Below are 27,949 nucleotides of genomic sequence, written 5' to 3'. Positions count from 1 at the left end.
TGCACATCCGCCAAAAGGCAATAGATGCAAGAATTTATTAACTATTATAACAATCCATTGCAAAATTTAAATAAACTTAAATAAACTGCCTACTCAAAAAAAAAAATTGGTTATCTCAATTTTTATTGTATTAAGGCAGTTTCAGAATGGCTTTCCTAGGTACTGTATCATTTTCTAGCTACTGCGGGGTATTGCATGGGTATGGTCTGTTCTTTTTAGCTGTCTGCTGCCTCGTTGGCTGAAACTCCCTCATTACTTGGGGCCCACCTTGTCAAATAATTTTCTTATCGTAGTTTTTCTTTATGGTATTTATTCAGTTTCAGAATGGCTTTTCTATGAACCACACCTTTTCCTAGCTATTGCAGGGCAGTTGAATGGGTTTTGTCGTCTCTGCCTCCTACGACATAATCGTCATTGGTCATCTGTAAATTGTCCATTTTTTAAGTACATAGTGTTTTGCTGGAACAAGCTTCATAAATAAACATTGGCTTTTAATTCTTTTTCTGTTGAGTAGTACTTCCTCTTTCTCCTGTGTTGCGTGCCTCGTACCTGGCATACATTCCCAGTACGTGTTGTGTTCTTTACTAATCCAAGATTCCAGTTCTTTTTTGGTTCTTGTTGATGCCCGAGTAGGTATTTGGGCCAAGGTGTTGTTCGGCGGCTTCCTACCTACGATGTCTGCTGCCTGGTTACATGAAATTCACTCGTGACTGGAACCAACTTTTTCAATCAACTTACAGATAGCCTTTTTTTAGCAATTGCATGGCAGTTGCATGGCCTTGTTATATCCTTCTCCTACAGACATAATCGACATTGGTCTGTTTATAATCCAATTTTTTTTCAAGTATTAATTTACCAGAGCATGTCCTGTAAACATACCTGTTAGGGTATTTTAGTTTCTTTCTCTTAAATAGGACTCTCTCTTCCATTGGCAGTTTTTGAGGGTGGTCATTTTGATTGCCTTATGCCCTGGCATACATTCCATGTACTTGTTCTTTATCCAGGATTTCAGTTTTTTTTTGCCTCATAACCTGGGACCTACTTTAGCGTTAGCCTATTCGTAGAACCCAGGCAGTTCCAGCCAAATTTTCAGTTGATCTCGTAGGCTAGTATACTGATAATATTATTGTTGCAAGCTTGACATTTTTGTTATTTATTTCATGTGCACTTGTTTTACGGCTAACCGAGGGCTCATAATGCTCCTAGTGAAGCTGCCCATACTCACACTCTTTCTCTTCTTTGTTCCGTCAGCAATATTAATTCTGTCCAAAAATTATGGTACGGCCAGGATTTTTTTGATCCTTTCTTTCCACCAATGTTTCCTAATCGCTGCCATCCTTTAAACCTTATAAAAATTAAGGTTTTAAGACCACCACTGCATAGGCATGCTATCCTTTCGACGTTCTGTAGTAGTTCCCCTGCTTATTTTTGATAGCTTTCCCCTGATCTGATGTCTGACAGTCGTAAGGGGCCATAAGGTCATTTTGGATCATAACTATGGCTTATCCATTGTGCACTTAGTGCTCTGTTGTAGGTTCTCTTGAGATGAGCATTCCTTGATACCCTTTGGTCAAGTACTAGTACTAGATATGTTACATCTGTGGTATGCTCTATTGTCTTGATTTCGCAATGCTAAAGCTGTTAGGTTTAGCTTCTTTTTTAGCTATTAGTTGCCTCATGGTGATCGGCAAATTGTTTACCATTTGTTAATCCATCTTATCGCCTCCGGGTGAACAATGGCTTTCTCATTTCATCAAAGGTACAAAATTTTATCGGTGAAGCATGCTATCTAGAAATTGTGGCAAAATATCAGGATGACACGGTCCGCATTTAACAAGGTATCCGATGAGTAATCGTAACTACAGGATCAAATCTAGGATCTCAGGACAACGAACTGCACTGAGCATAGTGGAGTCTACGGTGCACAAAAGCTGCTAGACACAGACCTTTGTCAGGGCCACCATACGACCCGGTCACTAAAGGTTCAATTGTGGCATTTCTCCATGTTCTGTGTGGTGATGAGACAAGGTAAATCCCAGGAAATGATGGAATTTCAGGCAACAAGGCAGCAGACGAACTAGCTTAAAAAGGAGGTGTAACTTATAGGACCAATTCCATTTTTTAGAATAAACCATAGAATGAATGAATGAAAAAGTACTTTATTAGATAAACAAAAGGGAGTAAAAGAAAAAAAATTGTACATAACCAAAAAGCACATAACGGCAATGGTTATCAACCGTCTGCCGGAGTGGGACTATACATTTTTAATAAACAAGAAACACATTTCTTCTTAAGGAATAAACAAAAGAAAGAGAAAAAAAAACTATATAAGTAAACTAAAATAACAACATATCTATTTATGCACATATAAATAACCAGGGTGTCTCTGATATATACAGTAAACATTTAATAATTGAAATAAAAAACAAGCATTTTCCTGTAGTTCCAGGCTTCCATCGCAAACTTTACCAGATTTAAAGACTCGGGGTTATTTAATAAAGAGATTAGGTGCTCCCTCGTCAACGTGGGCAAGCCTATATGCCGTGCTCGGAATTCCGCTAAAACTGGGCATTCTGCTAGAAAATGAAAACAATCTTCTCGAGCCTGCCTGTTGCAGAGAGAGCACCTATCGGAACTATTGACTCTTGTGGGGTTATAATTAAGGTACAGTAACTCGCACCTAATTTTGAAAAACCAGCGAGCTAGCGGAATGGACGGAATTTTAGAATTTTGCGCTATGTTCAAGAAAGGTTGACTGATATTAAGATCCTTGTACAGCAAAAACCTAGAAGAATTTTGAGCATGAAGAAGACATTTCATTCTGTGAGAAGTGCGGATATTGTTAATTAATTTTGAGTGTAAAAGTGGCCACTCTTTGAAATTGTCCAGGGAAAAATTGTCCAGGGAAAAATTGTCCAGGGAAAAATTGTCATTCAGCTGAAATTGTTGAGCCAAGTTATTCCAGGAAAAGAACCATGATATTTTGGACCTTATGATTTCCAGGGCTGTATTCTTAGGAAGGCGGTAATTAGGAAGGTTTAGAACCCTGCAGATATAGGAAGTATGTAAATGTAATGTAAATTGAAACAAAAGTTCAGCTGAGGTCTCGAGGTAGATCATGTAGTTAGGCGTGAAAGAAGGGAGGTGATAAATTCGCGCTCTGATAAACTGTTCTTCCAAAATAAGAATAAACCATAGCCATATTCAATAAAAAAACTTGAATCCTTGTTAAAGAACGCCATAAATACTGGGAACCTATGCCGGGCATAAGGCAATCAAAATGACCACCCTCAAAAGCTGCCAATGGGAGGAAAAGTCATACTCAAGAGAAAGAAACTAAAAACCCTAACAGGTATGTTTACAAACCCACGTGTCCCGTAAGACTATGGAATTTGATACATCACGTTGATTAAGTGAAGATTTAATTCAGGCTCAATTACGGAACTCATAACGACACGGGCATGCCAACATTCTCATGAAATATCACACTATGTTACGAATGAGACTCAAACGACCACAATGTCCGGAGCCATCTCATGAATCAATAGTTTTGATATGCACAAGGAGAAATTAATGTATGATTGTCCTATTACAAGTTCCAGGGCGTAACCGAACAATCAATACTGACCGCTATTGCGCCCAATTGGGCAATTTGAACTTGGTACAGTTCAATTGTAACAGTTGAGGATGGTGAATCCCTTGACTAACATTACATCCAGATATACACTGGGCAAATTTAACGCACCACTCAATTTATTTAGTTGAAATTAAATCCATTATCTTTCTATATCAGTTACCGGTAATTAAGAGCTATCGTAATCAAAATAAACAGTAAATAATGCTTTGTGGACTTACTTTGTTTACTTTTGTACTGGTTAATCCCATTTGCACAAATAGTAGCATTATGCTATTCCATTTTATACACCTAAAGATCGCTTTCAGTTAACCTTTTTCTTATTTTTAAACCATTTTTAATGGCTCCAGTCTGGCATTTAAGTGATTATGACAGTTTCAGGATCATAACGTTATTAGAGGAAAGATACAGCAAGCGCGAATCGCCAGGAGTGTAAATCACTCCACAATAGGAAGGGTTCTTCGACGCTTCAAAATCCAAGGCTTCACACTAGAAGGCCAGAACAAGGCCTACCTAGGTCTACAGAAGAAAGAAGATAGATTCGTCCGTCATCAGGGTCCACGAAACAGCACCATTACGGGAAATGAGATCAGAAAATGACAAAACAAGTCCAAAATGTTTCGATTTCTTCCAGGACTGTAAGAATAAGGCTCAATGAAAAAACCTCAGGGTCCGACACCCGGCTCGTGGACCTCATCTTACCACAGCTCAAAAAATGGCCAAGCTTCAATTAGAACGGGAACATGTGAATTGGACATTGGAAGATTAGGAACCAGTTCTCTTTACAGATGAGATACCTAATTCTTCAGATGGACGTAATTTCATTGGAGGCACGCAGGAGAAAGGTACGCACTATGCTGTATAGTTCCTCAGGTGGCATTCTATGATGGGTCATTAATGTATTGGGGTAGCATTTCCTTGGACGCCCGCACCGAATTGGTTGTTGTGCTAGGTAGATCTCTAACTTCATAGTTGCACTTGCAAGACATAAACGAAGAACATGTAGTGCCATTTGCCCCCCCCCCCATATCGGTGGAAGTTCTTACTAATGCAGGATAATCCCAGGTCTCATAGAGCACATATTGCAGAAGACTATCTGAATAAGGTTGGAATTGAGTGCTTGGTGCAGCCAGCTAGGAGTCAAGATTTGAACCCAATCGAACACATTTGGGACGGACTTAAGCGACGAATACGACGGGGAAACAAAGGTCCTAACACCCTAGAAGAGCTGGAAACGGCTGTTCTTGATAAATGGGAAAGAATTCCTCAGGACTCCTCCAAGGAATGGAAAGGAGTTTAATGGACGTGAATCATGCCAGACATAGGTGTAGGTACTAAAGGGGATAAAATTTTGGATTTTTTTAATATATTTATTTGCTGTCGAATTTTCGGATTTTTGTTTTTTACTCAATTTTTTTCTCTCTTTTAGATTAGGTAATAAAAATTTTCTTTGTAAATGTTTTATTTTTAAAACCAAACCTATTTTCGGTATTCAAAATACGAATAAGCCTAAATACATTAAAATTTAAGGGTGTTGCGTTTATTTTGTCTATCAGTGTAGATTGAATTTCACAATCTATTCTTAAACATAATCCTAGATGCTTTCCTGTAAGCAAAAGAAATAAAACTTAACAGTCTTTAATGAAATACAAAATGATACATTGAACAGATAGGTTTTCATTCCATTTGACCGTACTTATAAGATGTCAACCGTTTCTTCGCGAGCTTACAGACTTCCATATCATGCGACCACTATGAATAAATTGACTTTTGACAGCGGTTTGATCGAAAATAATCATCTCCGGTCCGTCGGTCCTCGCTGTTGGTCTGTTGTCAGACGCGTTTCTATTTCTCCTCCCCCCGCCATGCTAGGCCCAGTCGTTAAAATCTCAAAGCATATTGAACGTGGCTGTAATTAGTCGGTCGTTATATGTAGCATTAAATAATACGCGTTTATGTTTAAAATATTGACATATGCCGTTGAATTGAGATTGTACAGTACATTAAGTGAGATTGGGGTCTGCCAGATAATAAATCTGTATGTTGGTCTGTTCTGTCATGGAATTTATCAATCTTATAGTGGCTTGATGATTAATTGAAGAACTTATTAATCGATCAATCTTCAACAAGAACTTACTCACTTTACATATTGCGGTATATTTTCTGGCGAAAAATTATTAATTAAAAAGTTTATTTATTATATCGTTCTTTTGTAAACTCGCTTATGACCGTTGAACAAAAATAGACACTTTACAGACAGCCGAATATTTACTGGCGACAAATTATTAGTTATAAGTGCTCGCTCATCGCACTCATGGAATACCGGTTTATATAAATTTGAAGAACAATGAATAAACATTTTGTTGGTATGAAATTATGGATGTAACAACTCGCCGAAGACTCTTTTGCGAGAAGCGGCTCACATATTGATTATATGATATTGATAATGATACTCGTGGATAGGGATGGCATTTCAATTCACCTTATTTAAAATAATGTATAATTATTGGCAACAAATGATTGATGAAATAGCTCAATGACGAATCTTCAGCAAGAACAGGATCACTTTATAGGCAGCCGAATATTTATTGGGGACAAATGATTGATGAAATAGCTCGCTGTTCGATCTTCAGCAAGAACTGGTTCACGTTACGGACAGCCGAATATTTATTGGCGACAAATGATTGATGAAATAGTTCGCTGATGAATCTTCAGCAAGTACTGGCTCACTTTACAGACAGCCGAATATTTATTGGAGACAAATGGTTGATTCAACACGGCCCGCTGGAGTTTCTTCGGTCAGAACTTCTCCATTACGAGCTTGCTGATGTTTCCTTTAATGATCGATTCTTTTGACTAGCTATGAACTGGTACACTATTCTTCATTATGAGCTGGTTCTTTTCGACTCACCGACGTTTCCTTCGTGCATAATGATGGTACGCTTAAAGGTGAAACAGTTTAAATCGATAAGACTGTTTCTTATGCTCTACTAGTGCTAGAAAGATTCTATTCAAAGATCATTGATGGCGGATTGGTAAGATCGAAAGAATCGTTCGTTCGAGTTGTTCCTGAACGTTGTTCAACCCTCCTTTAGTGAACTGGCACCGGCTCATTTTTTTTTTGTATCTTTTGACTCCGGGGATTGTTCGATTCTTTTGTCGTTGATAATAGCTGTTTGATTGCCGTCTGCGTTGGAAAAGGTGGGGAACGTCGTTTAAAGTCGAACCCTCCACAGAGCTAACCTGAATTCGTATTCTGTCGTCTCGTTCTAAGCGAACAGCACTCATCTCTTAGAATCATGGACAAACATTTGGTCGTGCCGGATGTCGTTCCAGTCGCACCGAAAGGCGTTTTAAAAGTGAGCCAGTTTTATTATTATATTTATTTCATTTTACATTGTAAAATATTGTCTTTTACGCCTCGGATCAGGTCGAGTATCCAGGCGGCTTGGTCGTCGATTTTGGAAACGAGTTAACTCCAACCCAAGTTAAAGATCAACCGAAAGTCGAATGGGAAGCGGATCCCGATTCTTTGTACACACTTTGCCTGACAGGTACATTTTATTTTTCTACAAAATAAAAAGGGAAAAATCATCTTTTGCGTTTTATACACCGCAAACCACATACTTTATGTCCTTTGTGACAGAATGGTCTATCCTATTTTACAAAACCTTTAAAATAAGATACTTTTAAATTCATAAAATGATTAATCAAGAGCTTGCCGATGTAAAAAAAAACCGATTCATTTGTCTTTCAGAAAAGAACCGGTTCACCTTACACGAACTGCACTATTTAAGTAGCAGATTATTTAATTACGTGTTTCCATGTTGCTTTATGAACAGTGAATTTTGTTTGCAAAAATTTATTGATCAAGGGCTTACAGATGGCTCTTTGAGGAAAGAACCGGTTCACTTTACAGACTGCACTATATCAGTAGCAGATTATTTAATTATGTATGTCTCTGTTGTTGCCTTATGAACAGTGAATTTTGTTTGCAAAAAATTGTTGATCAAGGGCTTACTGATGGCTCTTTGAGAAAAGAACCGGTTCACTTTACAGACTACATTATATCGATAGCAGATTATTTATGTATTTTCTTATTGTTGCGTTATGAACAGTGAATTTTGTTGGCAAGAAATAATTGATCATGAGCTTATTGATGGCTGTTTGAGAAAAGAACCGGTTCAGTTTACAGACTACACTATATCAGTAACAGATTATTTAATTATGTATTTCTCTGTTGTTGCACAGTGAATTTTATTTGCAAAAAATTATTGATCAAGGGCTTAATGATGGCTCTGAGAAAAGAACCGGTTCACTTTATGGACTACACTATGTCGATAGCAGATTATTTAGTTATGTATTTTGTTATTGATGCTTTATGAACAGTAAATTTTGTTGGCAAGAAATAATTCATCAAGGACTTACTGATGGCTCCTTGAGAAAAGAACCGGTTCACTTTACGGACTGCACTATATCGCTAGCAGATTATTTAATTATGTATTTCCTTATTGTTGCTTTATGAACAGGGAATTTTGTTAGCAAGACATAATTTATCAAGGGCTTGCTGATGGACTCTTCGACAAATGTACCAGTTCACTTTACCGACTTACTATATTTATTGACGAAAGATTATTACATACTGACCATATAAGAGTTCTTTTTTTTTCTTTTTCAACTCCCCTTGAATTTATTAAGGTATATGTATTTTTATTTTTTTACATTAACTGAAAGTTGGTAAAAATATCAAATTTATTTATTTATAGAAGATAAAATGATCAATGATTTGTTTGTTTGAGCTCTCACTAAATTGCTATGTTAAAAGACATTCAGTTGTTTCCTTTCAAGTTAATTATAAGTTTATATCTAATCAACAAATCTGCTGATGATCAAGGACAAAGCGTGTATCCTAAGTATACTTTTTCTGATTCTTATTCTATATAGTATAAAAAATTTATCTATCAACTATTATGTTAAAATATACTGAGAACAGGATAGGTCCACAGATCCTTCTTGAGGGATACCAGCAGCTATGCTACTAAGTTTGCAAAGGAACAATCACAAGGTAACTAAATTTATCTGGTATTTTTTAATCTGTGCTTATTAATATCTGCATTACAGGACTCAAAGAATGAATAAACCATAAAATATATTTTTCTTTGTTAACAAACATTTAATAGTTGACCATTTAGTCACAATTTGTTTTTTTCTTGTGATTACCTTAGAAAAACAAACTTTCTCTAATAAACCTTGCCGCTAATGTCAGTTTAATGTTGATTTAATTGGAAGAGGTAATTTAACTAACTACAGCAATGACAATGTAAATTAATATCACATTTGTTCACACGTTGATAATCCTTGATTTTCCTAACATTTTTTATACCATGTCTCACCATTATGTAGTATTTGTAGCTGCTGGTTTTTTTTTAATTTATTTTATTAATAATCTCTTTTCTACATTGGTGAAAGTCAAATGAGAGGGAGAGTTTGTATTCAATTATGTTATTTTTTTGTTGTAGTAATAATCAATTCAACTGCTAGCAGGAATAGACAGGCTGGAAGATATGGAATAATCAAACTGCATGCAAAAGTCTAATAATTTGCAAACTATTGTTCAGAAACATTACAATTTCACAATAAATAAATTTTTATGATAATTATACTTATGTAATTTTCGTACATGGTCAGTCTTTAAATGAACGATACCATGTTGAAGAATCAGTAAATTTGAAACTCAATAATTTCTCAATTTACAAATGTCGATTTTTAATCAAATGAATCAGTATTGACAAAAGGACTATCAGCAAGCTTTAAAATCAACTTTTTTTCTTCCTTTCTTTTTTTTTAAGAACCATCAGTAAGCACTTGATCAATCATTTGTTGCCAACAAAATTCACCATTCGTAAAACAACTTTAAGCAAACTCATAAATAAATAATTTTTCACCAATAAGTGTAGTACAGTCTGTAAAGTGAACCAGTTCTTTTTTAAAGAACCTTCAGTAAGCTCTTGATTAATCATTTCTTTCCAACAAATACATTGTTCATAAAACAACAATAAAGATGCAAATAAATAATCTGTTGTTAATAAATATAGTGCAGTCTGTAAAGCAAATCGGTTCTTTTTTAAGGCCTTGATCAGTCATTTCTTGCCAACAATTATTCAGCAATGTGTAAAATCTAAGGCTGAATTTTATACCATTAATAACAATTATACAACAACAAATTATAACAATCATTATGTTAAATGTAAGAAAGCACATTTTTTTAATTATTTGATTTTATTTTGACAAATAGAAAGGATATTTTGTATTAGTTCCATAAATTTTACAGACCCTGATGCACCTTCCCGAGCGGAACCAAAGTTCCGTGAATGGCACCATTGGCTTGTTGGTAACATTCCCGGCAATGATGTATCAAAAGGAGAAGTAATCAGTGCCTATATTGGATCAGGTCCTCCTAATGGAACAGGTATAACACTAAATAGTCTCAATATTTAAATAAACAAAAATTATATATTACTATATTATATTGACACCATTTGAAATCACTGTATGCTTTTTCTTTGTCTCAACCTTAAAACGTATTTTTGTAAATATATTTATAGGTCTTCACCGATATGTGTTCCTTGTTTACAAGCAGCCCGGAAAGGTCGACTTTGATGAACCCAGATTGCCAAACACGTAAGTGTCCTGTTTTATCTCAATCAAACCTCATTTTATGCTTTTTAATATTGATAATTTTTAATTTGTAAATTTCTTTTTAAAATAAATATTATTTTTCAGATTAATAAGGGATAACATGTCTTGTTTATTTATACAAATGTTTTTACTTTTTAATTCTTAATCATAAATTATTTAAGTACTCTTGGATGTAGGGGCTATTGTAACGCTACTTATAATATTGCAATGACATATTGTTTTATTTAAATATATTAAATGATAGTTGAATATAAACTACCCAAAATTGAAAAGAACTTAAAAAACTTATTACTACTTATTAAAAAGTTATTACTTGGATAATATTAGTGGATTTAGTGCTTGCTTAATCTCACAGTTATTAGAAGAGAGTCTACCTGGAGATTTTTTTGTTTTACATGATCATCCAATTTTACATAAAAAAGGGGGAAAGGAATTTTGCATGGATCCCCAAATTAAAAAGAACTAAAATTTAATATAAATAATAACAAAATCAAAAATATCCTAGGGAAACCCAAATAAATAAAAGAAGGATAATTCAATCCCGAAAAATTTATTTGTAACTATTTATTAATTATGTTAGCTCCAAACCCAGAACCCATAAAATTTATAAAATATCCTAAAATTACCCTTCACCAAAATTATTTAGAAACCAAAAAAAATGTTATAAAGAAAATCATACCGTTTAATAAAAACCAAGAGTTTAATAGTAAAACCACAGGAAATTTTCTATTTGACCTTAAAAGAATCGTGGTATGGGATTCAAGCCGTTCTCCACTAGCCCAACATCTTAGGAACACGCACCATCCCTAACTAGTTGAATTCAACCATTTAGTTGTATAAATCAACTTAAAAATAATAATAAACATAAAAATTTTGCCGATAAAAACAATTTCTCTTTCAGGGACCACATTAGTTGAGTGGTTAGAGTGTCTGACTCATATTTGCCATGCTAGCAGTCCTGGATTCGAATTCCGGCACAGCTCTTGGTTTTTTAATTGAAAATAGTATGAAAGAAGTATTGTAAAGTGGTTCAGACCCCTAGTCGACAACACCCAACGGTAGTTGGACATTAAACCCTCTTATCTGATAGGAATTACTTTTTACCATTTCTCTTTCATTTAATTAATTGCATGAAAAATAAGATGGTATCATATCCGTTTTTCTATTCATGATAAATGAACTTAGCGTGCTCGTAGTTCCATCTTTTCAATCACAGGAATTCCTGATGACTGGTGCTCTTTGGTGCTGGTGATCCAACAAAATCATAATATTGCAAGATTTTTTGGTGTTGCCTGTTACAAATTTTGATAGTAATCTGTCTACCTAGTGTGAAAACTGTGTTAGTATCTACGTCTTACTCAAGTTAAAAGCACTTCATAATAATTCATAAACACTAAAATAAAAAAGGAGTAGTGACATTTTTTTGTTAACTTGCCTTTTTTTATATAAAAAATCTATTCACTTTATTAGCTCTGACGTGTCAAAAACAAATTTTTTAGTTTTAAAGTTAATAGTTATTTTCTATTTTAACTCAATTAAGTAATGAACATCTTCACAACTTAGGTAGCTGAACACAACTTGCTCATCAAAAAATTAAAAGGGAAAAGAACTGAAGATCACAAAGATTTTCTTGGGGGCGAGACAGACACTGCTTCCACATTTCACGAACTCATAAACGGACCTGGGAAAACAGAAATTTCACAGACCCACACATGCTCAAAATAGAGAAATACCGAAACATATGTCATAGACTGAACCTGAAGGATAGGCAGGCCAAAAAATGCTCGTTAACAACTAAACTACAACTAGTACTCTCTATTTAAAAAAAAAAAAAAAAAAAGTAGAAGAAATTATAATTAATTAAGGTTTTTGGTTGAGATAAAAAAGTCAATGGCACGAGTGGGATTCAAGCCCACGATCTTCGGCTTGATGGAAGCCGTGGTTGGGAAGTTGGTGTCCGAGTGGATTGAGGTCATGATAGCTCAAGTGGTAGAGCAGTGGCGTATCAAGCCGAAGATCGTGGGTTCGAATCCCGCTCTTGCCATTGACTTTTTTATCTCAACTAAAAACCTTAATTAATTATAATATATTAATTGGTCAAGTGGACCACGAAATTAGTGAATTTAGTAGAAGAAATGTTTTACATCTCAGTTGGTAAATTGTTTAAGGGGCCAGACAAGACTGCCAACTGAGTCCCTTATTATTTGCCATTTTTGTAGATGATCTGCCTTTTCTTGAATATGGAAATCGAGTTGTTGGTATGATCATCAAAATATTAATGTAAACAGATTATATTTTTATTTCGATAGATGATGTAGCTAGATAGATTAAAGAAACAAAACTGTTTGAGTCCTATTGTGATCATTAGGATGTAAACTGTCAATTTGAAAAATAAGGGAGTAAAATAATTAGTAGTGAATAATTATGTATATGTGGCTGAGGCAGCTCATAAATTTGCCCTAAATTTGGTGATTAAACAAGTGTGCACCATCCAAAAATGGTTCAAAAAGTTTACTTCTGGGATTAAGGAGATTGAAGATGAGCTTGAGTCGAGTCAAACATGTCAGGAGCTTCCTCACACATTGATTTCAGAAACTGAGTAAGGTTCTTTATAAATTGGTTGACGGTAACAAGCTTTAGTTCAGCATCTAAGCATTTGCCTTTCATTGCTTTTACGGCCTAAAGTAGTAACTTTTTTGACCGGATTGTCACATGCAATGAAAACTGGATCCTTTACAGTAATGACCAGTAGGCGTTGTCGATAATGACGTGATATTGGTTGGTTTGTCAGTCACAATTTCACCAGATATGTCCCAGCAGTAATGTCTTGTGAAAGAATTAGTTGAGTTTTGGCAGTCAAAACAGATTTCTATCATAAAAATCTTAGTACTTGTCCATTTCTACTGTCTGGGTGTAGTCCTAAGTATCTCACTTGAGCGAAAGTCGGTATCTCCGTATTGTTGATTATTTTGGAGAGCAAGTTTCTGTAATGTGAATGTACATTGGGTAAATTTTTCCTTATACACTTCGTTCTTAGTCATCTCCACTACACCAGTCTTTGATAAGCTCAAAGGGTACTTGGATGTTGGATACTAGAAGGATTGGGAAGTAGGGTTAGGATGGATCGAATGTTTGATGTGGAATTTTTGGAAGCTGAGCAAAATGTTCCTTATAAATTGACCAGCAGTTACAAGCTTCAATTTCCAAACATTTGCCTTTCACTGCTTTCACAGCACAAAAAAAAATTATATTGTACAGAAGGTTGTACACTGACACCAAATACCAATTGTGATCTTCGGTTTGGTGGAGCATAACGGGTCTTGTGTACTATCAACCATGGCCAGATCATCTTCGGAGAAATCTATTCAAGCCAACTGCAATGAGTCTCTTGACCTGGCTCAGAAACAACCTGCTCCCGTGAACAAATCACAAGGACAACGCGTGATCCACACAGCCTGTACAACATAGGAGTGATAATCTTAGCAATGGAGTTCGATAATCGCCAACAGCTTGACATTTTAAATTTATTTTTTAATTCCCAGGACCCGAACTTCTATAAGAAGGGTGTAACTGGGCTAGTAGCGTGTTTTTGTATTTCTTTCTCTGACACCTCAAGGATTGCTATGACCTCTGCTGTTGCGAACCCGTTATTTTCATGTTTTTCATAGTTGAAGTATAATCTATCTTTTTCTCTAGCCTTTTCTTTTCTTGTTTTCAGCGTAAATCAAAGTATATTTGTAGAGAGTTGTTTAATTTTATTTAAATTTAATAGAAATATATCAAAATTTTACAAAATGTATTTAAAAGTAGAAACTTTCTTGATTAATTATGATTAGGAGTAAAAAATCAGAATAAATCCCATTTCAATCTTTTTAAAAAAGATAGTTCCTACTCACAGTAAGTTGTTTTCAACGATCTGGATTTCGAGCCTACAGCTCATCATCAGGTTGAAGAAGCTCCACAACCTGATGATGAACGGCTCGAAATCCGTTTGTTGAAAACAACTGTGAGTAGGAACTCTTTTTAAAAAGATTGTACAACACACTCACTCCACCATTTATTATTTCTAATCCCATTTCATTACAAGTAGTCTTCTCTTATTGTATGTGTGTAAAGCGTGAACGTCCAATTCAAAATTAACGCAAGACAAAATTTTCCCTGTTTCAGGTCCGGAGACAACAGAGGATTGTTTTCAATCAGTAAACTCGCCAAGAAATACAACCTCGGCAATCCGGTAGCTGGCAACCTCTACCAAGCTCAATGGGATGACTATTGTCCAATTTTGTACAAACAAATAAGTGGGAAAGCTTAAATTTAAAAAATAAAATAAATTGAAATAAACGAAAAATCAATAAAAGACAGAAAAAAATTGAAAATAGAAAACAACAAGCCATGACAATTCCTAAATTAAACATGGATAAAACAACAAACATCCTAGATTTATTTTGATTATTGCACTTTATTGTTTATTCAATTTTTGCTCTTTAAACTTTTTTTAAATTGAATAAATATGGTATATAATTTGAATAATATATGGTGGTGTAAATAAAATTGTAGTTAAAATGAAAATCTATTAGTTCTAATAAAGAATTGTGTGCATCTGCATAATCAGTTTTATGTATTTATTTTAATATAAGCCCTATCTCTGGCCATTTAGGATGGTCTAAGGATTATTTAATGCCCAGATAATCATAAATCATACTTTTTATTAAAGTTCAATAGAGCACTTATACTACTTAGGGTATTACTAAAGAGTTCCAAGTAGGCTACTGCTTATAAGCTGGCACAACTTACAGCAGTACGGTTAAGAGAACACTCCAGCATCCCACACCATGTGGTATGGAGATGCTTTCCCATGCACTTAAAGTTAGTGAATTCTTTCAAATTCCGTGGTGTGACGCTTGACAGGAAACTTGATTGGAAAGGTCATATTAATAACATATACAGGAAAGGCACAATATTCAATGGTACAATGTAGGAGAATTGTCGGTAAAACATGGGGTATCAAACCATGGGTAGCTAAATGGCTATATACTGCAATTATTCTACCTAGATTATTTTTTGCAGCTTTAGTTCGATGGAAAGGTGTAGAAAATAAAGGGAACAGTAACAAATTAAGGTTATTCTAATACTACGTTGTTTGATGATGACAGGAGCATTTTCAACTACACCCACCCTAGCCCTTGAAATCATAGCCAATACCACACTTCTTCACATTTAGGTTAAGTTCAGAGCACTAATCAGCTGCTACAGATTAATTAGCGAAGGCAGCTGGAATCATAAGTGAAATAACATGGTCACTTGAAAATCTCACAACTATTGAGTAAGGTTAATAGCCAATTATTAAGCGTTAGTGATGAAAAGATTAAAAACCCCTTCGGGGAAAAAGTACTTTCAGGTAGTCACCTCTTGTGAATATAATTTTAGTGTGGATGATGACCATCGACTTAGACTGCTATACAGATGGTTCACTTATCAAAGGTAAAGGGAGTGGTGCAGGAATCTACATACCTAAATTAGGATCATCATCAGCATCTCCTCCCCTATTCGCAATAACACCTCCATTTTTCAGGCGGAAATCTGGGCCATTAATATGTGTTGTAGAACACTTATGGAAAATAAAATTAAGGGAAAAGATATTAGAATTTTTTCTGACAGTCAGGCTAGTCTTAGGTCGTTACAAAAAGATTTGTCAACCTCAAGACCAGTGGAGGAAATTGTAGATCTTATCAATAGGATCTCTTCCAGGTTTGAGAACAAGGTAACCCTTATTTGGATACCAGCATATAAAGGACACCATAGCAATGAAGAGGTGAATAACCTGGCCAAAGAAGGCTCTAATACTGCGTTTGTCGGGCTACAACCGGTATTACCTCACTCTACGAGCACAGCGAAAGAGTATTAAAAACTGGGGTATGAAACAATTCCTGAAGGAATGGAATCTATCCCCCGGACACAGGTAATCGAAAGAGTTCGTTAAGGTGATCAAACCATCAGAATCGAAATGGCTATTCCTGTATCCCAAGGAAAGGAATTAGGAGGCTGATCGGTATGCTGACAGGACACTGCCCACTGAGAAGACACCTCTCCATAATGGGTATTCTACCAGATCCCTTTTGCCATTTTTGCGAAATAAAAGAAGAAACGGCAAAGCACTACCTCACAGAGTGTGATAGGTATGCTAGGTCCAGACATCACCAAATCACTCCCCGAGATAAAATGGTCCAAAATCTTGGGGTTTGTGAACAAGTTCAAGAGATTTATGCAGGACACGTGAGCCGACCAAGTCCCGGGGGACCTTTTAGGGATGGGTACGAGTCTACCCAGGCATTTAACCCCTCGGGTCTTGGTCGCCCACCCTGCGTAATAAATAAATAAATAAATTATATATATATATTATATATATATATATATATATAATGTATATATATATTTCTTATTTGTCTTGGACCTTGGCACATTGTATCGAGTAGTAGACCTTAAGGCATGGAATATTAGGTGTTAAGGGAAGCCCTCACTGAACTAAACCAGAAACTTTTCTTTCAGTAGTAGGAGCACAAGGATGCATACAGCATTCTAAAAAGATGCTCAAGGTTCTTGGGACAAATAACTCCCGTGAATCCTCATCACCCTTTCCCTAACTGATTTGAGGTCCAGTGCATATACCTAGTGTAAAGCTTTTTAACCACTCATCACGATGTTTCCGGCTGTTGAGCATACCAACCAACAGTGGCAAACCCTGGCAGGTCATAATGGTACACTATTGGGCCTGAGGTGTGTCGAAGTTGGACAGGGGTGACCCACACCAAAGGAAATGAACACAGATCAAGTTTTGAAGAAGACAAAATATGTTCACACATTTTAAGTCTTCAAACAGTTTAATTCGTTTTATGTTGCTTTAGACAAATTTCTACTTATGCTAGGTTCAAGTCTGGTACATAAAAAAAAAAAACTAATTCATTTGTATATTTCTTTATTCTATCAGTTTTTGTATTATATTCCAGGATCCTTCATTGTTTTCAAAGAATTTAAATAACATTTTTATATGTTTCTTTCCTAACTATACAATATGTTCAAACATTTTAAAACACAACTTCCTATAGCATTTATTTTGTGGACACTCTGGTCCTTTTATCCCAAGAGAAATTGTAACCATACGATTTCACTTTGAACGCCGTCGGCTTCTCGGATTCGATGAACCATTCCCATCCATTTTTGTCGCAGAAACTGACAGCATCTTCTTTACTGGTAAACTCGAGGCTCATGTTAGACAACGGATCACCTCTGAAACCGTATCGACATGAATTGACTTGAAAAACTAAGGTTCGACCGTGAAATTTACTTACGTCGACGTCCACCCCATTAAAGGGTTCTCCCATCTCACCCTTGTGTCAAATGTCATGACCCAACTGTGAGTGTTATCCGTTCCAGATTGCATTGGGCTTTTGGAAGCTAAACTAATTCTAACTCTCCTTCCTTTTATGTGTTCCTCAGGAACTCCAGTAATTGGAGATAGAATTTCCTGAAAAATTTTAAACAATAAATTTAAACTCCTGCTATTAAATCTTTTATTTTCTAAGACTCCAATTTTATTGGTGTTTATTTTGTAGATTTCCTTGCCTTTTCAACTGTGATCATCTCGACAGGTTTGAGAGGCTCTGCTTTCGCCGATAGAGCAAGGCTGTTATCCAATTTCGAAGGTTCCCTCTCTTTTTTTAAATCATCAACATTACGATTGTTCACCTTTGAGCAGGTGTAGATCGTTTGAGATCTGAAAATTATAATTCACAGTAGAACACAATTCAAGGATAAGAAATAAAATTTGAACAAATAGTAATAATAAAAACAAAGAAACATCAGACAACAATAACCCAAGAAATTTACTTAAAAATAAATGATCCAGCATAAAAGAAGCGTACATGGCAAAAAAATCATACAATAGTAAGTTGGAAGAAAAATTCCTCAGCTAAATTCATTAAGGGCTTACTGAAGAGAGAAAGTGTTGTAAGAAATCGGATAGGGAAGTAAAGCGAAGTGAACGTTATTCGCTAGCTAAAGCAGCTGCTGAGCTTACAGCTTATTAATTTTCTATCAATGAGCAATACCAAATTGCCCAAAATGCATATCCATCAATGGGTTAAGAATCATTGGTTCAATGGAAATGTATTACAAGGCAGAAGCGATAAATTACCATTATAGAAACTAACCACAAAACTGCTAAACCTAGTACAAGTTAGAACTAATGATAGTAGACTGCATACTGGACACTGAAGCTTTGAGAGGCATATACTTCATAAGTAAAGTCCAGAGTAGTTTGAGATGGCATCATGGCCCGGTCAGACATTAGGGAAAACAACAAAATTGCCCTTGTTTGCATATCAGGGCATACAAGGCAATGAGGTTGAGAGTGAAGGAAAGTTCGATGAGGACACCCATTGACCCTGAACCATTTAGCGCCATACCAAATTGTCCAAAACACATATACACCAATGGGTTAAGAATTCCTTGGTTCAATGGGATTGTTGCGATGGATAGAGGCAAAAATGTTCATTAAAAGGTCATTGCAGAAACTAATAAGTGAGCTACTAAACCTACGGTATTATGGCTGAAATGATGCTGTATATACAGAGCAGCGGAAACAAGCTGGAGCAATATTGCCCAGAAGAAGAAGAAGAAACAGCGCAACATGTCCTCTGTTGAGATAAAGATACCTACTCCTCAGAGGTGCAGACCAGGTAAGCAGAGCCACCGTCTCAAATGTAATGCTACAGCATGGAAGCAACCATGAAGTGGATGTACCTTCGCTGGTCTCAATCCCCCAAGAGCCAAATTCGACAGTGGTCTTGATGCCCTGCCGATCCACAGATTTAGTGTTTGTTCTTTTGTGCTTCTTTGGTATACATTTCTTTAAAACAGTAAATACCATTTTTTCATTATGGACAAAGCCTGCCTAATAATGAAATGAAAATATTGAAGGTAGTCACTTTTTGATACCTTGCAGATTATATAATCTAGACATTTTATATATTAATTTTATAATTGAACTAGAGGAGCCAAGGAAGTATATTTGCATGAAAATCAAATATATAAACAAGGTTGATAGCAAAGGTCATAGAAAAATCATACCGACAGTAATTTTTTTTAACTTACCGGATGGATTTGATTAAATTTCCGTTTAGAGCGAAAACGGATTTTTGCAAAATTTGCGATGCCATTCTAAATCTGTCCCAAAACCCAATACAGAAAATGGGTAGGTAGCAAAATACTGATAAGCTGTTATGGATTTACAGATGGAGTCAAAGTGAACGATGAACGAACAAGTCTGAGAACTATGAACGACTTCGTCCCCGCCTTCTTTCAAACGCACTTTGATTTATTTATTTAAAAAAAATCTTATTTGCAGAACCATATAAGTAAAAAAACACAAATATATAAGTATAAGTATTCAATATTTCAATGAAATATTCATCAATCTACTTGTTTAATTAATTAATTAATTTACATGGGTATTATAATACGCAGTTACAAGTTCTACAAGAGTTTAAACTATACATAAGTCATAATGAATAATTGAAACATAAATAATAATTAATTATTCTTTTTATGTAATGTCTTGGTTGAGATGAAAAAGTTAGTGTCATGAGCGGGATTCGAACCCACGACCTTCGGCTCAATACGCCATTGCACTAACCACTTGAGCGATCGTGACTTCGATCCACTTGGATCACTTTTTCATCTCAACCAAGACCTTAGATAAAAAGAAAATTAATTGAAATAAATTAATAGAGATTATGAGATTTTTTCTGAGATGGGACTAGATAGATTTAGATCACCGACCCTCTGTGTGTTTTAATTATTTTTCTGGTCTTTCACACAACATTACTTAAAAAGAATAATTAATTGAAATCAGTAATTTGGTCAATTAGACCACTAATTAATAAATAATAATATACATATAACAATAATTAAAAATGTGTACCTATTCAACGTAACAAACGCAAATAAAATATTATAACTATTGTGTCATAATACACATGTGTATAAAAATATAAAAGAAGTGGCAAGGAATGATAAAAATTTAATAAAAAAATTAAACAATAGAAATATATAAACAGATATAAAGGGAGTGACAAGGAATGACAAACAATTAATGAAAACAACATCAATATATAAACACATATAAAGGAAATCAGAAGGAATGATAAAAATTTAATTAAACAATAGAAATATATAAACAACAACAAAGGAAGTAACAAGTAATGATAAAAATTTGATTAAACAACAAAAATATATAGCAAATATAAAGAAAGTGACAAATAATGATAAAAATTTAATGAAAATAACATAAATATATAAACAAATATAAAGGAAGTGAGAAGGAATGATAAAAATTTAGTCAAACAACAGGAATATATAAACTAAAATAAGGGAAGTGAAATTGATTGATAAAAATTTAATTAAACAACAGAAATATATAAACAAATCAAATGCAATTGCCATTATGATTTTTTTTAAATGATTAAATCGACTTAACGAAAGGTAAAGTTTCACAATATAGGAAGTTTATAACTCGTTTTCGATGAGTTGAGGGATCAGAATAAATTTTAAATAATTTTTATTATAATTAGATTTTGAAAATAATATTTTTTAACTGGTATTACACTGTGGAACGTGGAAATTTTGCAAATTGATTAATTGTGGACAGTCGTTCATATTATTTAAGAGTTTCTTAGAAAATATTAGGTCATTATTTTGTCGTCTTATGTTTAGTGGTTGCATTTTTGTGGATTTCATAATAAGTTTGTACTTAGTATTTTCTGATGTGATCAACAAACTGAACAGTATTCTAAAACGGGACAGACCATAGCATTAAAAGGTGTAATCATTGTTTCTGCATCTTCTGCGTCTTATTTTTTTTCTCAGGGCCACCTGGATCTGCAAGTAGATGGCTTTTTTTTGTTAATGACAGCCTTTTAATTTCTTGGCACAGTGTTTAATAGCCAGTCTCTACTTGAAAGACAGTGCATATCGCCCAAAGCTTGTATGAATTGTCCTTGGTTTATTTCCATAAATATTCCTGCCTCATATGCGATTTTAGAGCACACTTTATACCAGATATGGTTGACATTCAGCATCCCTTTCTCCGTCAGCTCGACCAAGTATTTTAATTTGAAATTTTTGTCAAATCTGAATTTGGGGGTGACATCTAACAGTCATCCCAAAAACCCTGTCTGCCTGAAGCTTCCCGAATCTATATAACTACCTATTATAAACTGCTCAAAAATGAATAGGGATATTGCCAATTTAGTATTTACAGACCCTAGCATTTTTATTTTATTTTTGTTATAAATTGCAATAAAATTTATTAGAAATTGTTTTTTACTGAAGGAAAATTTAATTAAGGAATTTTGGAAAATAAAATAAAATGTTTTAATTCCATAATTTTGTTTATTGGGCACAATATTTTTTTTATACAATTAATACTGCATGTAGTGTTCCCTGTTAGCTAAAACCTCTGGGCACCTGTCAGGCATTCTGTTAATAAGGCTATCACTAATTTCATAAGGAATTTCACTCCATGGATGTAACATGTACATAACAGCATCTTCTCTAGGCACTCGTTACAACATTTTCTCCTAAGTTGCTGGTGGCAGGCTGTTGCTACAGGTCGTCTCAAAGGGGCGTACGATGTGAAGCCAACTGGCCTTGGTGAAAAAGCCCTTGCTAAAACATCTTACACTTCATTTAGGATTTGGCAGGCACTGTGGAAAGGTTTCCGTCTGTCAGCAATGACAATATTTCTGTCCAATGTTGTAGTAATGCGCTGAGATCCACTACCAGGCTTCCTATTGGCACTTCCAGTCTCTCAGAATCAGGTTAAAGCAACCAAGACCACGCTCTGCCAGTTGCCTCTGCAATCTACACTTGCTGGTGACCTTGATGGCTCATTCTCACAATAATATTGCGAACTTCTGGTTCAGGATTATGTCTTTCCATGGTTAAAACGAATACGACTGGATTAAAATGGAGAAAACAAGAGAAAAGTTTTTTATAAACCGAGTAATCTTCATGTTTACTATTATTAAGTAAATCCGTTATTAAAAATGAGGATTAACAAATTTTTTGTTTTTAGTTTGTACTTTCTATTCTGTTTTATCCAACTAATAAGAATATATTGGTTAATTTATTTAAAATTAATAGAATAAGAATAAATTACAAATATCTCTATTTATTTTTGAGCTGTTTAGGTTCAAATAGCATGAAATTTGATTGTAAATATTTTTATTAGCAAAGATCCCATAGCAATTCCTAGATTAGCCCTAGCAGTTACATCTTTAAATTGTTTCTCTATGACAAATTTCTATATATTATATGTATATATTTTATTATATGTATATTTTTTATTATACATACTATAAAAATACTACACTACTATAATATATATAGTAATAAAATAAAATAGTAGTATACGTATATAGTAGTATATGTATATTTTTTTATTATATGTATATATTTTTTATACTGTCTTTTTGCCGTTTTCTAAATCAAAATTTTCAAGAAAAGGAGGGATGCGAACAACGGCAATTTTCCAAAACTTTGCCTCACCCCCCCGACATGTTCTGCGATCCTGAACGATGGTTCCGTTGACAGATTAGTTCTTCGATTCGTTAAGCACGTTCTACGAACGTGAGCCGTGAACGTGAAACCTTCCTTTTTCGTTTATCTTCATTATGCCTGGTCCGTACAGAAGGAAGAAAATCCATTACGGCGATCCTCTCAAAAAAAGGTGGAGGACGAAAAGAAGGAAAAAGGACTTGGACGAAGTAAGTATTCGGCCTGCTCGCATTTCGAGGAAATTTAACCCTTGACAGAAATTCCAACAACCACGTGATTAATTGCAAACTCTTGACAACTTCAACTCTTTACTAATTTACTTTCAAACCGAAGAATGGTAAATAGAAAACGAGAAGAATCACTATTATTTTTATAAATTTCCTTTATATAATAAAAGCTTCATTAATTCTCATCATAAGAGAGAAAAAATTGAAGATTTGTTTAAAGTCCATTTTCATTTTTAAAACATTTCGGAATTGTTTTATGCTTTGATTTTTAAACGTGACACCTCTCGTCATCGTTCTCGGTCCAGTTTGCTTCAAACAGCCTGGGGTAGTCTGGATCAGCCTCAGGTAGTTTTGACTAATCCGGCGTGTTTTGGGCCATCGCACCTGTGGCCAGGAGGCACCCATTTTCAAAATTTGCCCTTTGGATTTTCTTGTATTGTCAGTAACCACAAGGTGAACCAAATGTTTCAATTAACAGCTGTGCAATAAGTTATAAAGTGGCAAAAAATATTCAAAGCTACCCATAGAGGTAACACTCAAGAGGACTCAATAGCAGTCCATTTTTCTCAGTTCAACTTATTTAAACATTGCATTAAACATAATAACATCTTGCTATGATATTTGACTTGAATTTGATTTATTGTGGTAATATTTACCATATAGTAACAATAGGAGATAATTTGATTGACGATAGAAGAAAACTGAAACTGACTGGCAAAACCGCAGTCTATAGGTAGATATGGATGGTCAGAGACCATCAAACTATAAATTCTGTTGACGCACCAAAATATTTTAACTTTTAACATAATTTGTATTTGTCATTTCCGACTTGGTATACCTTTTCTCGCAGTTTTGGTCTTTTGGCTAAACCGACCACTAAAGATGGCAAAACACCAAAATTTGTCTGACAAACTTATATGGCTAAGATAGGCAAACCAAAGTGATCAGAAATGGCCAAGCTTCAACTACCGCAAACATTAACAAGGAAATCTCACAATCGAAATTCGACATGTAATTTTTATAAACTAAAAGACTAAAAGAATTTATTTTAAAACTAAATAAGAAATTTTATCTCAAATTATTGTTATATTAGTCTGGTAATAGTCATGATTAATTAATTATCTCTCTTTACTAGTTTTGACTTTATCCATTGTTTCATAGTTTATTTTTTGATTACAGATCAATGATGATTTACAAGCAGAAAAAGCGAGCCAGTTATTAAATCAAGAAGTTGATCCCGATAAAGCTGGTGACGCTCAATTTTACTGTTTACATTGTGCGTAAGTATCAACCAAATTTGTGTGCAAAATCCCAGAGCAAATAAATGTTAATTGAATGTAGAAAACAGTTTTGACAAAATATAATTATTGATCAAGTTATAACTAGATTTTGTTTAATTTATGTTAGTTTTTTTTCATATTTTCATATAGTATAAAACTGACTTATTTATTTTCATTTTTCTAATTATATTTGATATACTGGAGGCAGGGTTCCTGCCAACTACTATCTGTATATCCAGGGTGTCCTGTAACAGGCATCAATACTTTAGGAGGTTGTCCTAAACATCAAATTGTATTAAAAAGCCCCGATTGTCCGAAGTCTGATTCTCAATTGTATTTGAGATATTTCACTTTTCATGTTAGTTCAACCTTTCACAAGTTATCAAATTTTTACCAGTTAATTTTTCACTGGTGATTTTTAATCTTTCAGAAATGAAGTCTACATGTTAAATGCTCAGTAGTAGGAGCAACTTTTCTGCCATATCTGTCAGTATATACAGAACTAAGGAAAATCTTACTTAAACTTAAGACAAAACTTTCGAACAATCATGAAAGTTTATGTTGTAACAGATTTTGTATTTTTTTTCGTAAGATTACAATTAGAAAGATAATCTCGTTCGATTTTTAATGCTCTTTCCAATGATGTAATCAAATTTACAGTAGAATCAATATTTTTTGAGATACGAGAGCTTAACAGGAAAAAGCTGAGAAATGTTGAAATAATGCAAAAAGTAAATATCTCGAGTATGATTGAAAATCAGACTATGGTCAATAAAGGTTTTATTAGTTCCATTTGGCTTGTAGAAAGATCTGATGTATTGACGTTTTTATGCGACACCCTAAGTAAAGTAATTCCTGTGGGTTGACACACTTCTGAGGCAAAGCCCACATGTCCACATAAAGATAGGCTGATGGATGTTGAAGGGTGCAATTTCTTGGCTCCCCATAGGGAGCACATAATAAAGCCATCCAATACGAGAATACTTAAGCACAGCAGGTGATGAATCTTTTTTTTTATTCTTGCATTTTATTGTGCAAGTGCTGAGTAGTGTACACTAGTGTGTTGAGAGTGAATGTATGCATTAGCGAGAATGAGTAGTGTAACAGTGGGTACCACATCGACCCTCCATTAGGTTATTTATATAATAGGTATAAAAGGTAGGAATATCGAGTACACCTCAACCCTATTGAGCGAATGCTATGCAAATAATTGAAGAGTGAGCGTGTGAATGGGTTGGGATTTAGGAACTGATTGCGTTGGGGGCTGAAATGACCTAGCTGTTAGTAGCCCCTGGATCCATGCTCAGCGGCTGGATTAATAAAACCTAGGTCTGCCATTATTGAGGCCTGTCGATAATTTATTTAAGTTACAAAAGCTGGAATTGCCAGTGGTTATGAGACATGATAGGCTCAATTCTGTACATATGTGTATGTACATGCATATGCACATTTGAGCTTATATAAATTAGTAATCAGTTTAAAACTAATAACTTCAATGTGATTTTTTTTCAGACGATATTTTATTGATCAGCATGCACTAGATGATCATTTCAAAACCAAGGTACATAAACGAAGATTAAAGGCTCTAGAACTGGAACCTTATACTATTGAAGAATCCGAGCGTGCAGCAGGACATGGAAGCTTTCAGCCTGCTAAGAAGAGAAAAATAGAAACGCAAACTCCTCTCAATTAGTATTATAACTAAGAGAAAAAAAACTAATTGTCGCCTAAAATGTTACTTTTGATTTGTAGAGCGACTGCTCAAAATTTCATGCATGTCCGGAGATTCCCTGTTAAAAGTTTACAACGTTGTTACTCTTTGAACCCTATTTTAAAATTAGATGAATATTCGCAATGCAATTCGCCCGAAATGCTCGAAAGTATGAAACGGAGGAATATAACGCTCGATTTGTCTAATTTGAAAGCTTTGACTCAAAGGTATCAAGATTTGAATGAGAAAAAGGCCAAAATTGAAATTGCAAGAGGTAAAATTAGCGAAGAAATAATTCAATTGAACGAGGTAGATTGCGAGGAAAGAAAATCTAGTTTGAACAGCACGGCAAAAATTTTGAGAAAAGATTATAAAATGCTAAAGTCTATTATTGAACAAATAGAAGCACAATTATTTTCATTTTCACTCAAACTACCAAATTTAATAGACAATAAAACTTTAGATAATGAAGTTGAATTATTTTCTTCTCCTTTTGAACAGAAAGAAAGTGATAGTCATTTAAATATCGGACATCAGTTAGACATTTTGGAATTTTTATCGCCGATGCAATATTTTTTAAAGAAAGGTGGCGGCTTGCTTGAAATTTCAATTCTGAACTATTTCACCAGCAGACTGATTCAAAATAAATTCACGCCGTTTTCAAATCCAGATTCTTGTCGTAGTATCATTAAAGAACTTTCATGTGAAAATATAATCTCATTGGGAAAATTGACCGATAGTGATTTTTTGTATTTACACGGTGCGGCTTCATTTATACCGTTTTTAAGTTACTTCTACAGATCGGTTATAAGTGGAGAATTACCAATACGCCTTGTAAGTCAAGGAAGGAAATACAGTCCTAAAAGTAAGAACGAAGGCTTGTACACAGTCCATCAGAAAAGTGCAGTACAAATCTTCATAATTGGTTGTAACGAAACGATAAACTTAGAATTTGAAAATCTAATTAATTACATAACAGAAATTTATCAAAGTTTAGAAGTCCCATTTAGAATTTCATATTGCTCAGCATCAAATTTATCACCGTCGGAAAGTCTCCGGGCTGATATTGAAGTTTACTCTGGACATTACAAGAAATTTAAAAGTGTCGGTCATGTATCGCTCTACAATGATTATTTCAGCAAAAGATCGAAAATGTATTATAGTAAAGGCAATACAACTTACTATACCCATCTAATATCGGGCACAATTGTCGAAATTCCACCTCTTATAGCAAGTGTTATTGAGCACACACAAAATTGTGAATTACCAATATGTATAACAAGATGTTAAATATAATTGTTTTTTTATTCACGAATAATGTCTAATTTTCATTCCTGATTTCATTCGTTCCTGAATATTGGGGCATCAATCAGTAGGTAGCTGGAATAGTTAAAACATCAGCATGGCGTTTGTCACTGTAAGGGAACGGTCTGGCGGCCCTCAATTCAAGCCCTTTTTTTTCTCCCAAAAACACCCTGAGGGTTTGACTTCTGTTATCGCGAACCCCTTTAAAAAAAATCCTACCAATATCAACTTGCCCAGTAAACATTAAAGGAATTCAGAAAATTCAAGCCGAATTGCTAGCAATGTAAATGTGTGAACATAATATAAATAATTATTTAAAGGCTCTTCAACCCCATGAGATTAACTCAAAACTTGTCTATTTCTGCCTGAATACCCTAGTAGAACTGGGACAAATATCCTAATGCTAAGGTGGATCCCATGTCATGAGGTCGTTTCAGACCAGGCAGGGGGCGTTAGCTAAAAACGGTACTGTGGAACA

The 27,949-nt window shown here is 34.6% G+C and overlaps 4 protein-coding genes across 4 annotated transcripts; 3 read left to right on the top strand and 1 right to left on the bottom strand.

Annotated features, from left to right (window-relative positions):
• Window positions 1-6,675: 6,675 nt before the first annotated feature.
• Window positions 6,676-14,759, top strand: LOC106667232 (protein D3-like). Its single transcript, XM_014395058.2, has 5 exons — window positions 6,676-6,993; window positions 7,065-7,188; window positions 9,966-10,103; window positions 10,240-10,315; window positions 14,501-14,759. Exons 1-5 carry the CDS (start codon window positions 6,934-6,936, stop codon window positions 14,643-14,645), a joined length of 543 nt encoding a protein of 180 aa, XP_014250544.1. The 5' UTR covers window positions 6,676-6,933; the 3' UTR covers window positions 14,646-14,759.
• A 2,530-nt stretch (window positions 14,760-17,289) lies between these two features.
• LOC106667150 (NADH dehydrogenase [ubiquinone] iron-sulfur protein 4, mitochondrial-like) lies at window positions 17,290-19,609 on the bottom strand. Its single transcript, XM_014394876.2, has 4 exons — window positions 19,484-19,609; window positions 17,954-18,104; window positions 17,680-17,855; window positions 17,290-17,617 (listed from the first exon to the last, which is right to left on the bottom strand). Exons 1-4 carry the CDS (start codon window positions 19,546-19,548, stop codon window positions 17,440-17,442), a joined length of 570 nt encoding a protein of 189 aa, XP_014250362.1. The 5' UTR covers window positions 19,549-19,609; the 3' UTR covers window positions 17,290-17,439.
• A 3,385-nt stretch (window positions 19,610-22,994) lies between these two features.
• On the top strand, window positions 22,995-26,458 carry LOC106667229 (zinc finger protein 593 homolog). Its single transcript, XM_014395055.2, has 3 exons — window positions 22,995-23,157; window positions 24,355-24,455; window positions 25,968-26,458. The coding sequence occupies exons 1-3, from the start codon at window positions 23,065-23,067 to the stop codon at window positions 26,146-26,148; spliced, it is 375 nt and encodes a 124-aa protein (XP_014250541.1). The 5' UTR covers window positions 22,995-23,064; the 3' UTR covers window positions 26,149-26,458.
• Window positions 26,171-27,481, top strand: LOC106667228 (serine--tRNA synthetase-like protein Slimp). The gene has a single exon (XM_014395054.1). It carries the CDS (start codon window positions 26,188-26,190, stop codon window positions 27,454-27,456), a length of 1,269 nt encoding a protein of 422 aa, XP_014250540.1. The 5' UTR covers window positions 26,171-26,187; the 3' UTR covers window positions 27,457-27,481.
• The last annotated feature ends 468 nt before the right edge of the window (window positions 27,482-27,949 follow it).

The sequence above is a fragment of the Cimex lectularius genome, unplaced genomic scaffold (genome assembly GCF_000648675.2).
Source record: "Cimex lectularius strain Harlan isolate CLEC.00 unplaced genomic scaffold, Clec_2.1 scaffold207, whole genome shotgun sequence".
NCBI lineage: Eukaryota > Metazoa > Arthropoda > Insecta > Hemiptera > Cimicidae > Cimex > Cimex lectularius.
The sequence above is the reverse complement of the archived record's forward strand: the minus strand, read 5'-3'. Positions and strand labels throughout refer to the sequence as shown.

Excerpts from the sequence above, each read along its gene's own strand:
- LOC106667232 (XM_014395058.2), top strand. The coding sequence starts at position 6,934 with ATGGACAAACATTTGGTCGTGCCGGATGTCGTTCCAGTCGCACCGAAA. Across the intron at positions 7,189-9,965 it reads GTACACACTTTGCCTGACAG|ACCCTGATGCACCTTCCCGA; the intron begins GTACATTTTATT and ends TAAATTTTACAG. Across the intron at positions 10,316-14,500 it reads GAACCCAGATTGCCAAACAC|GTCCGGAGACAACAGAGGAT; the intron begins GTAAGTGTCCTG and ends TCCCTGTTTCAG.
- LOC106667150 (XM_014394876.2), bottom strand. The coding sequence starts at position 19,548 with ATGGCATCGCAAATTTTGCAAAAATCCGTTTTCGCTCTAAACGGAAAT. Across the intron at positions 18,105-19,483 it reads AATTTAATCAAATCCATCCG|ATCTCAAACGATCTACACCT; the intron begins GTAAGTTAAAAA and ends TATAATTTTCAG. Across the intron at positions 17,618-17,679 it reads TTAATGGGGTGGACGTCGAC|AGGTGATCCGTTGTCTAACA; the intron begins GTAAGTAAATTT and ends ATACGGTTTCAG.
- LOC106667229 (XM_014395055.2), top strand. The coding sequence starts at position 23,065 with ATGCCTGGTCCGTACAGAAGGAAGAAAATCCATTACGGCGATCCTCTC. Across the intron at positions 23,158-24,354 it reads GGAAAAAGGACTTGGACGAA|ATCAATGATGATTTACAAGC; the intron begins GTAAGTATTCGG and ends TTTTGATTACAG. Across the intron at positions 24,456-25,967 it reads TTTTACTGTTTACATTGTGC|ACGATATTTTATTGATCAGC; the intron begins GTAAGTATCAAC and ends ATTTTTTTTCAG.
- LOC106667228 (XM_014395054.1), top strand. The coding sequence starts at position 26,188 with ATGTTACTTTTGATTTGTAGAGCGACTGCTCAAAATTTCATGCATGTC.